At 40.6% G+C, this 16,928-nt stretch overlaps 1 protein-coding gene across 2 annotated transcripts in view; it reads left to right on the top strand.

Moving 5' to 3' along the window:
* The window catches only part of CLCN5 (chloride voltage-gated channel 5), a 216,888-nt gene that overhangs the window by 142,974 nt on the left and 56,986 nt on the right, over positions 1 to 16,928 (top strand). For both annotated transcript variants that reach the window (XM_066356249.1, XM_066356250.1), the window contains one exon: positions 15,734 to 15,880. In XM_066356249.1, the coding sequence (XP_066212346.1) occupies positions 15,734 to 15,880 (147 nt within the window). The remainder of the gene's footprint in view (positions 1 to 15,733; positions 15,881 to 16,928) is intronic.

Below are 16,928 nucleotides of genomic sequence, written 5' to 3'. Positions count from 1 at the left end.
AAAGAAAGATGGAGGAGAGATGGAAGTCAGGGAAGTTGCACGGATTAAACCGCGTGGGAGATATTTAAAGGGTCCCTCTAGGGAAGTGGAGCTACTATGACGTGGTAAAATTTCACTGGCTGGCAGACGATTGCTTCTTTCCAAATGGTTCCTGGGAAGCTTCCTTTGGCGGGCTTGATTGTGAGCGGTCCTAGCCAAAGTGGGCGGGTCTGAGTTCCCCACATGACCATCCCTCTATCCACCGACCTTACATTCTGACCTTTTGTGTTAAATAGAAAAAGGGGCGCCATTTATTCGTCTGGCTACTTCCTGCTGAATACGGGCGTCGTGGGGAGGGGGAGATCAGAAGGTGGTGGCTTTGAGGGGTGTCAGGAGGGACATCTGTGTGGCCGTGATTGGAGAAACTTCACGGATGTGGTCCTGTAAGGATTTTAAAAAAGAGGATTAATAGGGGAATTTGCAGGGTCCAGCCTTTTGGTGAGCTGGAAATAAATGGAATCCAGTGGTTCCAACTGTCAGAGGTCCTATAAGGAGGCAAGCTTGAGGCAGAACTGCATGTCAGGAGTGGCATAAAAAGGGGAAAGGAAGAGGGTCCCATCCATTCCCATAACTGAAACCTGTGAGGGAACTAGAGGTCCAGAGTATGAAGGTAAAAACAGAGAAGGCAGCCCCCATGTCCACAAGAAATGAGATGGACTGACTTACCCACTTGTTGTAGAACCCTGGGTTCTCTGAGTCCAGGCCATGTCCTGGGAGTTTGAGCGATGTACCCACCTGGCTGGATTAGCCTTCCATTTGGGCGGCTTGTCCTCCACGTAGAGGCGCTGAGGAAAAAACCTGTTGCCCAAAGGGGCAATCACTCCGACAGTGCTTGCAGTCAGGGCAGGGCTCAGTGGGCAGCTGCAGGCAGGGGCCCTGCTGGGACCAGTGGTCCTGCTTGCTACACTTAAAGCAAGCTGCTGGTGGCTTTGCTGGTCTCAGGGTTACCACAAGAGTCGGGGTTTGGAGCGTTACCTTCTCCTGCATGGGGTCCTGGCGAACAGGCCTGTTTTTACTAGTTGGGACCATTGAAAACTTTAAATGCCATGTTCACAGGTTCCGGATAGGGGTTTGGGGGATTGGGAATAAGAGGAGGGGGGCTCATGCGGAGCCCGGCACCCAGATCCTGCAGGAAAAACGCTGGATCCAAAGGCAGGACAGGGCAGGAACTTCCTGTAAGAAAATTGGGGTTGGACGTCCTGAAAACCGGTGTAAGAGCCAATGCCAGGCTGAGAAAGGCCTGACGGAGGTGGGACTAGAGAACACAGTGAAGGGAGGGGCCCCTGGCCAGCAGGGGAGGAGAAAGAGATGGTAGTAGATGGCGAATAAGAAACAGGTTTTTGAGAAGGGAGGGGAGAGTAAGTTTGGAGTCCGCGGAGAAGGAAAGATTAGGAATAGAGGTTTTAGGTAAGGTTTCTCTGGCCAGAAAAAGGCCTGCGCGGTGGAACAGGAAGCACAGAGATTAAGGACGGTTGCACAAATAATTAGGAGCCGTGAATGTAAGAGATCTCCGATCAGTTCCCAGCTTTTTTGGCGATAGTTAAATTGGTGAGGGTGTTAACACCAAAAGTCCCTTCAGGAGGCCAATTGAGTGGGTTCTGTGGCCTGGCCACAGTGGAGAAGAAGAACAGTTTCTTCTTCCTTAGGGAGGGAAATTCCTGTGCCCTCAACCGCGCTCAGTTCTCGGAGTGGTCAGACTTGAGTATTAGCGTCCTAAAAACTCAAGGTCCAGCCACGGATGAAAGTGGATGTGCTTGGGGACAAGCACACGCACTCGGACTGAAAAGAGTTCCCTGACGTAGCTACGGTTTCAGACAGGGAGTCTCGGAGGAAAGAACTGAGAGGAAAGCTGGAGGCAGGGGACTTACTGTACCGTGCGCCGAAGTGGGTTGGAGCTCGGAGATCCTGGTTCTTTCTCCTGGTTCTTTCTCGGAGGGGAGGAGAAAGGAATGGTCCTTGCGGACTTCTAACTCCTCCCGGGTTTCGGCACCAAAATGTAAGGTATTTTTTCCCCCGCCGAGAAGGAAGGAACGGGGCCGGAGCCGCAAAGTGTGGAATAATAAATGGTTTTATTGAGTACAGAGTGCACACCCCGCCCGGCAAGGTTCCCTGGCCCCAAGGAAAGAAATATGGAGGAGAGGTGGAGGTCAGGGAAGTTGCATGGATTAAACCGCGTGGGAGATATTTAAAGGGTCCCTCTAGAGAAGTGGAGCTACTATGACGTGGTAAAATTTCCCTGGCTGGCAGACGATTGCTTCTTTCCAAATGGTTCCTGGGAAGCTTCCTTTGGCGGGCTTGATTGTGGGCGGTCCTAGCCAAAGTGGGTGGGTCTGAGTTCTCCACATGACTATCCCTCTATCCACCAACCTTACAGTTTCTCCAGAGTAATTGTGCACCAAAAGTAGGGTACCCCTGTAGGGTACAGCCTACAGTCTTTTCTGCTGGACTCAATCTTGACAAGGTGGTGTCACCAGTATTTGAAGGACTGGAATAGTGCATTAGCCAGGCTGGTGTTGTAATAATGATATATTTCAAAGTAATCTATAAATTTTGAATGTCATCTTTGTCATGCCTGAGAGACTCTTGTCCTTAAACCTCATGGCGCTTCTCTAGCCATCTTGTTCATCTTTCTCTTGAAAGCCTTTATAACTGGGCGTTAATATACTTGAGGAGTCTCTGAGATAAAACCAAAGAAAAGCGATCTGCTAAGGGAAGATTGCATATTATTGTTTTAATTTGTCTGAATTTTTTAAAATTAATTTTATTTATTTATTCATTTTAGAGGGGGGGAGAGAGAGAGAGAGAGAGAGAGAGAGAGAGAGAGAGAGAGAAAGGGGGGAGGAGCAGGAAGCTTCAACTCCCATATGTGCCTTGACTGGGCAAGGCCAGGGTTTTGAACCGGCAACTTCAGCATTCCAGGTCGATGCTTTATCCACTGCGCCACCACAGGTCAGGCTATCTGAATTTTTAAAGCTCCTGTTTTTCTTTTCTTTAACACATTACTAATATATTTTGCCTGTTTATTTATTGGGATCCAATTTTAATGATTTGAACAAATTCCTTTTTATATAAAGGCTATTATTCCTTTGGAAAGAATTTATATGAAATGTCAGTTTGTCATTTACTTCAGTGTCACAGCTGTCAACATGATCTCTCCTGACTGATTAATCCTCTTCATCTTTCTCACTAATCATGGATGTTGCTCAAGTATAGTTTCTCCATTATGTTTTCTTTTTCTACTTGAACAACTCTCAAAGAGTGGTCTGGGGATTCTTGAGACTCTTTTGGGGGCCTCTAAGATCAAAACTACTTTCCTGTTAATATTAAGACATTTTTTCCTTGTACATGTACACTTTAATTTTCTCTGGAAAATACCATAGAGTGTTCTCGAGGCTGTGTGACAGTTATGATGTCATTGTCCTGATGGCAAGTGGAATATGTGATGCAGAATCCTGCTGTCTTCTATTAAAGCAGACATTAAAAGATGTGCAGAGTGCCTCTCACTAATTTGTTTTGGAAAATATAGTTTAAAAAAATATTAATGTTGCCTGGCCTTTGGTGGTGCAGTGGATCAAGCGTCGACCTGGAATGCTCAGGTCTCCAGTTCGAAACCCTGCGCTTGCCTGGTCAGGCATATATAGGACTTGATGCTTCCTGCTCCTCCCCCTTCTCTCTCTCTCTCTCCTCTCTAAAATGAATAAAATCTTTAAAAAATATATTAATGTTAACATATAGTGGTTTGATTATTGTTATATTTAAATACATTAAAACATTTATTTTTAACAATCTCATGATTTCATTATTAATGGAGTAAATATTTAAAAAGAGAACTCATGTAAATAAAAATTCTTTTTTATTAAATTTTATTTATTGTGTTTATATGGATTCAAGTGTCCCACTGAGTATAAATCCCTCACCCCCCACCCATGTCCCTTTTTGTACCCCTTTTGCCGCCCTCCCCCCTCCCCCTAACACCCACCCTCCTTCCCTCTAGGATTTGCTGTCCTGTTATCTATATCTCTGTGTTATGTATATATAATTTCACTAATGCCTTTACCTTCTCTGATCCTATCCCCTTATCCACATTCCCTCAAACTGCTGTCCATCTGGTCCCTGGGACCCTGCCTCTACCTCTATTCAATTTCGCAGTTCACTTTGTTCATTAGATTCCACATATAAGTGAAATCATATGATATTTGTCTTTCTCTGCCTGGCTTATTTCACTTAGCATAATAATCTCCAGGGCCATTCATGCTGTCACAAAAGATAACATTTCCTTCTTTACAGCTGTGTAGTATTCCATTGTGTATATGTACCACTGCTTTTTTTTTCCTAAGTGAGAAGTGGGGGGGGCAGGCAGACGGACTCCCGCATGCACCTGACTGGGATCCACCCAGCATGCTCACCAGGGGGTGATGCTTGGCCTATCTGGAGCATTGCTCTGCTGTAACCAGAGCCACTCTAGCACCTGAGGTGGAGGCCATGGAGCCATCCTCAACACCCAGGCCAACTTTGCTCCCATGGAGCCTTGGCTGCGGGAGGGGAAGACAGAGATAACGAGAAAGGAGAGGGGGAAGGGTGGAGAAGCAGATGGGCACTTCTCCGGTGTGCCCTGGCCAGGAATCGAACCCAGGACTTCCATACTCTGGGCCGATGCTCTACCACTGAGCAAACCAGCCAGGGCTATATGTACCACGGATTTTTAATACACTCATCCACTGATGGACACTTGGGCTGTTTCCAGATCTTGGCTATTGTAAACAATGCTGCAATAAACATGGGGGTACATATCTTCTTTTGAATCCCTGATTTGATATTCTTAGGATATATTGCAAAAAGTGGGATAGCTGGGTCAAAAGGCAGTTCGATTTTGAATTTTTTGAGGAAACCTCATCCAGTACTCCACAGTGGCTGCACCAGGCTGCATTCCCACCAGCAGTGCAGGAGGGTTCCCTTTTCTCCACACCCTCCTCAGCACTTATTGTGTGTTGATTTGTTAATGAGCACCATTCTGACATGTGTGAATTGTTATCTCATTGTGGTTTTAATTTGCATTTCTCTGATGATTAGTGACGTTGAACATTTTTTTATATGCCCATTGACTATTTGTATGTATACACTTCTTTGGAGAAGTGTCTATTCAGTTATTTTGCCCATTTTTTAATTGTTTACCTGCCTGGTGTTGAATTTTGGAAGTCCTTTATAAATATTGGTTATTAATTCATCAGACATATTGGCTAATATGTTCTCCCATTGTATGTGTTGTCTTTTTATTTTGTTAATGGTGTCTTTTGCTGTGCAAAAGCTTTATAGTTTGATATAGTCCCATTTGTTCATCCTGTCCTTTATTTCACTTGCCTGTGGAGATAAATCAGCAAAAATATTGCTATGAGATATTGGAGAGTTTCCTGCCTATGTTTTCTTCTAAGATGTTAATGGTTTTGTGACTTACATTTAAGTCTTTTATTCATTTTGAGTTTATTTTTGTGAATGGTGTAAGTGGTGGTCTAGCTTAATTTTTTTCATGTACCTGTCCAATTTTCCCAACACTATTTATTAAAGAGACTGTCTTTACTCCATTGTATGCTGTTACCTCCTTTGTCAAATATCAATAGACCATAAAAGTGTGGGTTTATTTCTGGGTTCTGGGTTCTGTTCCATTGATCTGTATGCCTGTTCTTATGCCAGTACCAAGTTGTTTTGAGTAGAATGGACTTGTAGTATAATTTGTTATCAGGAAGTGTGATACCCCCCACTTTATTATTCTTTTTCTGTATTGCTGAGGCTATTCATGTTTTTTTTTTTGTTGTTTTTTTTGTTTTTTTTTGTTCCATATAAATTTTTGGAATATTTGTTCTATATCTTTGAAGTATGCCTTTGGTATTTTAATGGGAATTGCATTGAACTTATAGATTGCTTTGGGTAATATATAGACATTTTAATGATGTTTATTCTTCCTATCCATGGACATGGTATATACTTCCACTTGTTTGTATCTTCCTTGATTTCTTTTATCAATGTTTTATAATATTCCAAGTATAAGTGTTTTACCTCCTTGGTTAAATTTACTCCTAGGTACTTTATCTTTTTTGTTGCAATAGTGAAGGGGATTGTTTCCTTAATTTCTCTTTCAGACAAAAGTTTCTTGTTGATGTATAAAAACACCACTGATTTCTGAATATTAATTTTATATCCTGCCACCTAGCCGAATTCATTTATCAGGTCTAGTATATTTTTTTGACTGAGACTTTAGGGTTTTTTCATGTCATCAGCAAATAATGATAGTTTTACTTCTTCTTTTTCAATTTGAATGTCTTTTATTTCTTCTTCTTGTCTGATTGCTGTGGCTAGAACTTCCAGAACTATTTTGGAGAAGAGTGGTGAAAGGGGGCACCTCTGCCTTATTCCTGATCTTAAGGGGATTGCTTTTAATTTTTGCCCATTAAGCATGATTGGCCGTGGGTTTTTCATAGATGGCTTTTATCATGTTGAGGTATGTTCTCTGTATTTCCACTTTGCTGAGAGTTTTGATCATAAATGTGTGCTGGATTTTATCAAATGCTTTTTCTCTATCTATTGATATTATCATGTGATTTTTATCCTACCTTTTGTTTATGTGATGAATCACAGTTATTGACTTGCAAATATTGTACTAGCCTTGCCTCCCTAGAATAAATCCCATCTGATCATGATGTATAATTTTTTTCATGTATTACTGGATCCAATTTGCTAATATTTCATTGAGAATTTTAGCATCTAAGTTCATCAGGGATATTAGCCTATAGTTTTCTTTCTTTGTAGTGTCATTCCTTTGTTTTGGAATGAGGAGTAAATAAAAATTCTTTAGACTTCTTGATAATTTTGAAGATAAAAAGAGTCCTGAGATGAAAAAGTTTGAGAACTGCTGTTCTGTTAATGCTTGCTTTGAGTCTTCTCTTTTGCTATACCCGTATTTGTTTGGGAGGATGACTCACAGATGAAGACCATACAGTGAAAAGAAGTACTATTTTTTTCCTCCTGGGACTTTTAACCTACAATTCTGATAGGTAGAGAAGGTACTTTAGGTTAAAAATGAGTTTAAACCTACTAAATAAGCATCTTTTTTGGCATCTCAGAGGTTACTCTCCATGATTCATATTTCTTTTCTGCTTTTCCAAACAAAGTAACTACAACTGGAATCGGAATATAAACTAGCTTATTTACTGGGATATCTCTTTGTGTCAGGCAGTTAGGAACACAGATTTAATAACCTCTCCTCAACTAGCTCAAAGTATAATGGGTAGGCAAAAGGTGATTTTGTGTGTGTACTAGTTTTTATCACCTTCAATATTATACTTAGGATTGTCTTGTTTTATTTTTAATGATTTGACAATACTTATATGTGGGTAAATTGTAAAATGCCTCTCTTAAGCCTTTCTTCTTGTTGCATTTTCCTCTATGTTTGCAGTATCTGGCATGTATTACTTAACCAGAATGCCATGTGCACATCAACAGATATATTTGTGGAGCAAAAATAAGAAATAGAAAGGTTTGTCACTTCTTTGTGCTTGTTAGCATTGGAATATGTGTTATACTCTATATTTTTATTTGAAGGGTCATGCGTATCAACCCACCCATTGGTTTATACATTTGTTTTTGCCAAATGGGCTTGTTAAGATGAAAGTATTGATTTATTTGAACCAACACATGTCACCGTCACTAGTGAAACAAGATACAGTATGCTATAGCACAAACTAGCATCATCCTCCCCCAACCTGGCCCTTTCAGTACAAATATTGGGAATATACACTTGTCTTCTGCCCCAGATCACCTACATTGGAACTAGAAGTAGCAAACTGCTCTCGTAGCCATTTCCTTTTTTCTTTCTTCCAGCTTACTGCTGTCACACTTACCCCTTAAATTTATGTTTTTATCATGTTGCTCCTAAAACACCACAGTGACACCATTGGCTTCCCAGGTGATTCATGATCAATCTCCATCTATTTGCTTAAAGACACCTACCCTGTCCTCTATTCAAACACAAATGCCAGCTTCATTCTTATCTTAAGCCTTTGGCAATTTTATCCTGGGCCTAGAATACCCTCTCTTATTTCTGATGTCCTTTCTAGCTTTTGACTGCTCCTCTCCATTTTCTGAATGCTGATTGCATGTTTGTTCTAAAAGTTTAATACTTAGATATTGTGTAATTGCATTATAAAAATTTCTCCTCAACTAGATCATAAATTCCTTAAGAGTAGTGACAAGGTAACAAATGCTTTTTGTATCCCAGTTCCCTACCCTCATAGTGCAAGGCATAGATTTATTGAGTGTCAGCCATAAATATGTTGATTGGCTGTTAACTCTTCCTCTCTAACTGGAATCCTCAATGAACATTTAGGGAACATGTTCTCTGGAACACTAGAGTTACTGGAACAACAGAAATGAGAAGTTTGTGTGTATGTATGTAGTCAAAATACTCAGTGGAAAAGATTAAGAAATTATGCAATCAACGTAGAACAAAGGGGGTGTTGAAGGAAAAACCTGTTTGAACTGAATGGACTTTCACCAGGCTGAAAAGAGGATGGGGTGGGGGGCTGGATGAAATTCCAGATAGAGTATCTGGCCTAAGCAAGTCATGGAGGCATAAAAGTACATGGCCTTTGTGGAGTATAACAAATTTATAGTAAGAGATAAGTCTGTCTGGGTAGATGGATCTATATTTGATAGGATCCTTAATGCCATGAAAAGAAATTTAAAGTTGACCATATAGGCCAGTGGTTGGCAAGCCGCAGCTCGTGAGCCACATGTGGCTCTTTGGCCCCTTGAGTGTGGCTCTTCCACAAAATACCACATGCTGGCAAAAGTCAGCTTAGGAGTACAGTAATTAAATTAATAACAATGTACCTACCTATATAGTTTAAGTTTTAAAAATTTGGCTCTCAAAAGAAATTTCAATCGTTATACTGTTGATATTTGGCTCTGTTGACTAATAAGTTTGCCGACTACTGGTATAGGCAATGCAGAACCCGCTTATGATTTTAAGCAAGAAAGTGACAAAAGGCACTGAAAATTACTGTAAGCTGAAAAAGTCAGCTATGTCACACAAAATATTCATCAAAACAACATTTTTTTTCTACTTGTTCACCTCCCTGGGCCTCTATTATATGACAAGCCCTATTCGTAATCCACCAGTTGGGATAATAAATCAAATTTCCTTACTTTGTTATTGGCCTACCATAAAATCTGGCTGACCTCAGGCTTGTGACCATCTAGAGGTTTGATTTATTCCAGATGTGCCATTCTCTAGGATGACGTGTCATAGCAGAGCCCCAAGATGTTATGGAAGAAAGCACTGGGCTTAGAGTTCAACTAGATATAGGTTCAAACCTCAGCTTTAAAGAACTTTAGGTGATTTTCACATTTTTCTTCTGCTTTAAATGTTTTCTCTTGAAATTCTTAATATCTGCAAAATAAAACCAAAGACTATGAGAATGGATTATCCATAGGCAAATACCACTTTTAGTTTTACTGCTTGTATTTATTTTCTTTGTTGAACTCACATTTATAACATCTGTTTTGCTAGATTTACTTGCTGCTTCCAATTTTCTTTTGTTGACTCTTTGTTTCTATGTATTTATTAAGGAAACACTTTATAATCTAAACAGTGAGCCAGATAGCTGCTCCAGGAAATGTTTGAAACGAGGCAGCTCAATTTAGCTGAATTGTTCTATGTCACTGGGTTACAGGAAGAAGTTTGTGAGGTCCCTATGGAGAAACTGTTAAGTTTTCCAGCTTCCCCTTTGTTAATTCTTCATCTTGTACTGTCATTATTTTGTTTTAGTAAATTCCCAGAACAACAGTTATGCCGATCTGAAAATATGACTACAAGACATGTCCCACAGTCAAACATAAATTGTTTTTGGATTCCTCATACATTTTTTTCTATGATTTGTGTGGCTAATGTAGAGTTGCTAGAACTGTATTTTAAATCATTTCCTGAATGTAACAATAAATAGTGGAGAGAAAGGGGAAGAATTCTACATCATTTTACAAATTGTCTTGCTTTCTTTCAGTGCTAGTCACAATATGGGATTCATTGGCATTTAATAAATTTAAACAAGAACAAAACCTCTTGAGGTGTGTGTACTACCCTTTTATACTCAGTCCTTCTCATTAGCTAAAATGGTGCTTGTATTCAGCTAAAATTTCTAGAAACCTGAAATACCTATTCTTGATATTAAATGCTTTTGTAGGTTCATTGAATGTAATAAATCCCAGAGTTAGACAAATATTAATTTAAAATATTGACTCTAATGCCACCTTCATTTTAAAAGGAAAGTTGATGTAGAGGGTGAGGGCAGGGAAGATGACTTATTTGCATTTTATTTTTTTGTGTGTATGTGATTAAGTTAATGTTATTTCCACTGTTGGTTTTTTGTTTTCATTTTTATTCTATTAAGTTTGGGGTAGCAACAGGAGCGTCAAGTGGAGTTCTTGGGAACTCAGGACTGGAGACTGAGGTAGAGGTGAGAACTAGACATAGTAGGTTTTCTTAAAGTATAAAATTATGTACAGTAAGTCCCCCTTTATCCAGTTTCACTTTCTGCATTTCAGTTACCCATAATCAACTATGGTTCACAAATTCTAAATGGAAAATTCAGAAATAAATATTGTATAAGTTTTAAATTATACACCATTCTGAGTACCATGATGAAATATTGCATTGTCCTGCTTCATTCCACTCTGGGTGTGGATCATCAGTTTGTCCAGTGTATTAATACTGTATCTACTGCCCACCTGCTAGTCACTTAATGGTCATCTCAGTTGCCAGATACATTATCAGAGAGAGAGAGAGAGAGAGAGAGACTCACACACACAACATTCATATAACTTTTATTACAGCATATTGTTATAATTGTTCTATTTTATTGTTAGTTATTGTTAAATTCTTGCTGTGCCAAATTGATAAATTAAACTTTTATTATAAATACATATGTACATACAGAAAAGAATAGTACATGTACGGTTTGGTATTTTCTGTGGTTTCAGGCATCCACTGGGGGTCTTGGAACAGTATTTCTCATGGATAAGGAGGGGGCCTTCTGTAAATGAGAGTAAGGCAGGGAAGGAGCTGTTATCTCAGATCCAGAGCAAAGCCGAAGGGTTCTTCCCTCCTTAACTAGAGTAAAGATACTTCTTCCTGGATGACAAGGAAGACAGACAGAGATTCAAGATTTCCTATGTATTATTAGTAATAAGACAAAACTGCTAAGGAACCTGTGGTCGTTCAGGTTCCCTAGATGTGCAGCTGAAACAGGGAATTTGTGTATGTGCATTGTTGTAGGAGGGCTTGGAGAAGGGGAGTGAAGGAAGCAGGATAGAGCAGGGGGAAGAGTCTACCGAGTATGAAGGACTGGGGAACAGTGAAGGAGCTCTGCTAAGACCACAAAACATGGATTCTTAGTGTCCTGGCACTCATTTGATCCACATAGTGTGGTTAGAGTTTTCGTTGTAGCTAAGGAAATAGTTTGATAATTGGTAGTTTTATACATTATTAGTACCTGTGGATAAATGACCCTACCTTCCCTACCTGACCATATGTGACCATGCCAGCATGGTAATGTTCTTGGGGAACCTATTGTTTACATCACGTCATTTACTGCACAGAGTTTAAGTTATTTCTGTGTATTAAGTAAGGATATTGGGAATGAATTTCTTTCATTTATATTCATCCTTATCCATAAGTGAATGGCAGGTTTCACTTGGAACATGTGTTCTCTTGGTTTCAACCATCACCTTGATGTTGATAACTCCAAAATCTTTGTCTTCCACCCTGGCCAGATAATTCAGTTTCTTAGAGTATTGTCCTGATTCACAGAGGTTGCTGGTTCAGTCCCAGGTCTGTGCACATACAGGAACAGATCAGTGTTTCTGTCAATTGATGTTTCTGTCTCCCTTTTCATTACTCTCTAGAATCAATAAAATCTTTTTAAAAAGCCTGACCTGTGGTGGCACGGTGGATGAAGTGTCGACCTGGAATACTGAGATCACTGTTTTGAAACCCTGGATTTTCCCAGTAAAGGCACATATGAGAAGCAAATACTATGAGTTGATGCTTTCCACTCCCCCCATTTCTCTTTCTCTCCTTTCTCTAAAATCAATAAATAAAATCTTAAATTTTTTTCTTTCAATTGCCACCTCATCTGTTCTACCCAGCATCATTTCTGTATCTGACCCACTATCCCACAATGATTTATACATTGTAGGTGGTTCATAAATATCACTCACACTTCAGTCAGGCTGGTTTCCTTATTACAAATGAGGTATTATGAAATTGAAGACATGATTTAGAGTTTAATTTATTTTTTATTTTTATTTTTTACAGAAACAGAGAGTCAGAGAGAGGGACAGATAGGGACAGACAGAAGACAGGAAAGGAGAGAGATGAGAGGCATCAAGTCTTTGTTGCGGCACCTTAGTTGTTCATTGATTGCTTTCTCATATGTGCCTTGACTGGGGGGGGGGGACTACAGCAGAGCCAGTGACCCCTTGCTCAAGCCAGCAACATTGGGCTTCAAGTCAGTGACCTTTGGGCTCAAGCCAGCAACCATGGGGTCATGTCTATGATCCCACACTCAAGCCAGCAACCCCATGCTCAAGCTGGTGAGCCATGCCCCAGCCAGATGAGCCTGCGCTCAAGCCGGCAACTTCGGGGTTTTGAACCTGGGTCCTCTGCATCCCGTTTGACACTCTATCCACTGTGCCATGGCCTAGTCAGGCTAACCTTTTTTTTTGAACACTAACTGGGCAAGTTATTTAGCCTCTCTGAGCTTCAGTTTTCTTACCTGAACTAGGAGTGGTACTGCCATAGCATAGGAACTTTGGAAAAATTAAGTGAAAGTGTTCACTTTAAGCACATAAGCCTAAAAATTGACAAGTACCTGGTAAATGTAGTTATTACTCCTTTATGCTCAATATTTAAAATATTTAATTTGTCTTCTATGATTGCAGTTGTTCAGGCCTATTGCTTAATTTGTCCTGTTTAGTTTTTACCACATTCATCACACATGGTTCTGATAACCTAGTGTAAGAAGTTTCTTAAAAGTGTTGGAGCCTAGCCCTGGCCGTTTGGCTCAGTGGTGGAGCATCGGCTTGGCGTGCAGGAGTCCTGGGTTCAATTCCCAGCCAGGGCACAAAGGAGAAGCGCCCATCTGCTTCTCCACCCCTACCCCTCTCCTTCCTCTCTGTCTCTCTCTTCCCCTCCCGCAGCCAAGGCTCCACTGGAGCAAAAGTTGGCCCGGGCACTGAGGATGGCTCCATGACCTCTGCCTCAGGCACTAGAATGGCTCTGGTTGCAACAGAGCGATGCCCCAGATGGGCAGAGCATCGCCCCCTGGTGGGCATGCTGGGTTGATCCCGGTCGGGCGCATGTGGGAGTCTGTCTAACTGCCTCCCCGTTTCCAACTTCAGAAAAATACAAAAAAAAAGTGTTGGAGTCCTGGCCAATTGGCTCAGCGGTAGAGCATTGGCCTGGATGTGGATGTCCCGGGTTCAATTCCCCATCAGGGCACATAGAAGGAGTGACTATCTGCTTCTTCACCCTCCCACTCTCCCTCTCCTCCTACAGCCATGGCTCAGTTGGAGCAAATTGGCCCCAGATGGTGAGGATGGCTCCATGGCCTTGCCTCAGGTGCTAAAATAGCTTAGTTGCTGAACAACAGAGCAATGGCCCCATATGGGCAGAGCATCACTCCATAGGGGGCTTTCCAGGTAGATCCTTGTTGGGGCACATGCAGGAGTTTGTCTCTCTACCTCCCCGCTTCTTACTTAAGAATAAAAAAGTGTTGAAATACCTCAAAAGGAATATTATTTGCCTAATATAATAGAACTTTGCTGACTATGATTCTCAATCAAGATTTCATTAAAAAAAATGGGAGTAGATAACAAAGTTGGCTATAATTCTGGTTTCATAAAAATCAATATACTAAGATTTTTTGAGAAAAATTTATATAGGAATATTTACACTTGAAATGCAAAACATGGTTTGTCTTTAATATTAAATTCCTGAGCAGAGAACAACATTGAATGGCACAGTATAACCTCTTTCCCCCAGTATTTCTGTGCTTCACTCCCAAATGGCTAGCACATTTCCCCATATTGATGTGTAGTTTTTACCTCAGTTGATTCCTTGTGAACTGCTTTGAATTTTGTATACATATCCATATTTGGTTTGTTTGTTTGCATGATTCTCAAAAAACTGCTATCAGCTACATGGTAAGGGTAGAGGTACATTATATCTGGAGGGTAGCTGAATATGGAGATTATGAAAGCAAAAGTATAAAAAAAGACATAAGGGCCCTGGATGGGTGGCTCAGTGGTTAGAGTGTCTTCCCAGTGTGCCAAGGTTAATGGTTCAATCCCAGTCAGGACACATATGTGAAGCAACCAGTGAATGCAAACTAAATGGAACAACTAATTGGAACAACGAGTTAATGCTTCTTTTTCTCTCCTCCCCCTTCCTCTCCACTCTCCTTTCTTTTTTTCTTTTTTTCTTTTTTTTTGCATTTTTCCGAAGCTGGAAACGGGGAGAGATAGTCAGACAGACTCCCGCATGCGCCCGACCGGGATCCACCCGGCACGCCCACCAGGGGCGACGCTCTGCCCACCAGGGGGCGATGCTCTGCCCCTCCAGGGCGTCGCTCTGCTGCGACCAGAGCCACTCTAGCGCCTGGGGCAGAGACCAAGGAGCCATCCCCAGCACCCGGGCCATCTTTGCTCCATTGGAGCCTTGGCTGCGGGAGAGGCTGGCCGGGAATCGAACCCGGGTCCCCCACACGCCAGGCCGACGCTCTACCGCTGAGCCAACCGGCCAGGGCTTCCACTCTCCTTTCTTCTCTCTCTCTCTCTCTCTCTCTCTCTCTCTCTCTCTCTCTCGAAGCAATGGGGAAAAAAAGACCATAAAACATTTAAAAAAGACATAAGAATAAACGGTACCCAAAAGGTGAAAACTACCCTCATGTTCATTAACTGATGAATGGATAAACAAAATGTGGTATAGCCATACAATGGATATTATTCATTCCTAAAAATGAATGAAGCACTGATATATGCTATAACACAAATAAGCCTTGAAAACATTCTGAGAAGTGGGCAAAGCTAGACACAAAAGGCCCTATGTTATATGATTACATTTGTTTAACATATCCAGAGTCAGCCAATCATAGAGACAGAAAGACAATAGAAGTTATATAGGGCTGGGAGGAGGATGGAGAATTGTATTGACTGGGTACAGAGTTTCTGTTTGAGATGATGAAAAAATTGTGGAAATGGCTAGTGGTGATGATTGCACAACATTGTAAATGTACTTAATGCTGCTAAATTACCAAGTTTAAAAATGGGTCAAATGGTACATTTTATGTTATATGTATTTGCCACAACTTTATTTATTTGTTTTAAAATTTATTGATTTTTAGAGAGAGAAAGGAAAGAGAGAAAGAGAGAGAGTTAACAATTTGTTGTTCCACATGTCCATGTGTTCAGTCATTGATTCTCGTATGTGCCCTGACCGAGTATCAAACCTGCAACCTTAGTGTATCAGGACAATGTTCTATCCAAATGAACTACCTGGCCAGGACTATTTACCACAATTTAAAAAAGAATAAATAAGGGGCTTGGAAGTCATTGTAATAAGCCTCCTGTTTTTGTTTCTGCACAGGAGCCATGGCTACTAGAGGCTTTCAGCAGGGGAGTTTCAATAGCTTCCAGAGCAACTCCAGTGATGAAGACCTGATGGACATACCAGGCACAGCTATGGATTTCTCCATGAGAGATGATGTTCCTCCCTTAGATGGAGACATAGCAGGTATCATTATTGATGATGACAATTTGTCTTTTAAAAATTATTTTTAACGTACATATAGTAAAGTTTATTTTCTGGTGCATAGTCCTATGAGTTTTAACCCATGCATAGATTCTGGTATCCACCACCACCGACAGGATACAGAACAGTTTAATACTACCTTTGCAGTCAGACCTCCCTACGCTCAACCCTTGGTAATCAGGGATCCATTCTCTGCCCCTATAATTTTTTATTTTCAAGAATGTCATATCAAAATGGAGCTGCATAGTATGTTACCTTTTGAGACTGACTTCATTTACTCAGCTTAATGCCTTGGAGAGTCATCCAATTTGTTCATTCCTTTTTTTTGGCTGAGTAGTGTGCCATGGAGTGTGGGGTTGCTGGGTAATGTAATAAATGTATATTAAATTTTATAAGAAACTGCTAAACCATTGAGTGGCTATACTAGCTATGTAAGATAGTTCCATTAGTTCAACATCCTCAACAACTTGATATGTTCTGTAATTTTTATTTTAGCCATTCTAATAGCTATGTAGTATTATCTAGTCATGGTTTTGATTTAATTTTCCTAATGGTATATGATGTTGACCATCATGGTATGTGCTTATTTTCCAGCCTTATATTCTTTTTGATGAAATGTCTATTCAAATCCTTTCTCCTTTATAATTGGCATTGGTGTTTTTTGTTTGTTTGTTTTTTTGTATCTGGAATATGTTTATAAAATTATAATTCCCCTCAGATATTATTTGGCTATCCATTAACATCATTCTTTTCAATGGCTGCATACAATTTCATAGTATCACTGCACCATAGTTTATTTAACCAAGCTTGACACACATTTCAGTTGTCAACAATATATCCACAGATGATAAATGTTGGCAAGTATGTGGAGAAAATGGAACCCTCATGCACAGTTGGTGGGAATGCAGACTGTTAGTGCAGCCTCTATGGAAAACAGTATGGAGTGTTCTCAAAAAAATTTAAAAATGGGCCTGACCAGGCGGTGGCGCAGTGGATAGAGCGTCGGACTAGAATGCAGAGGACCCAGGTT

Source organism: Saccopteryx leptura, chromosome X, assembly GCF_036850995.1.
Source record: "Saccopteryx leptura isolate mSacLep1 chromosome X, mSacLep1_pri_phased_curated, whole genome shotgun sequence".
NCBI classification, from domain to species: Eukaryota; Metazoa; Chordata; class Mammalia; order Chiroptera; family Emballonuridae; genus Saccopteryx; species Saccopteryx leptura.
This window is presented reverse-complemented; position numbering and strand designations above follow the sequence as displayed.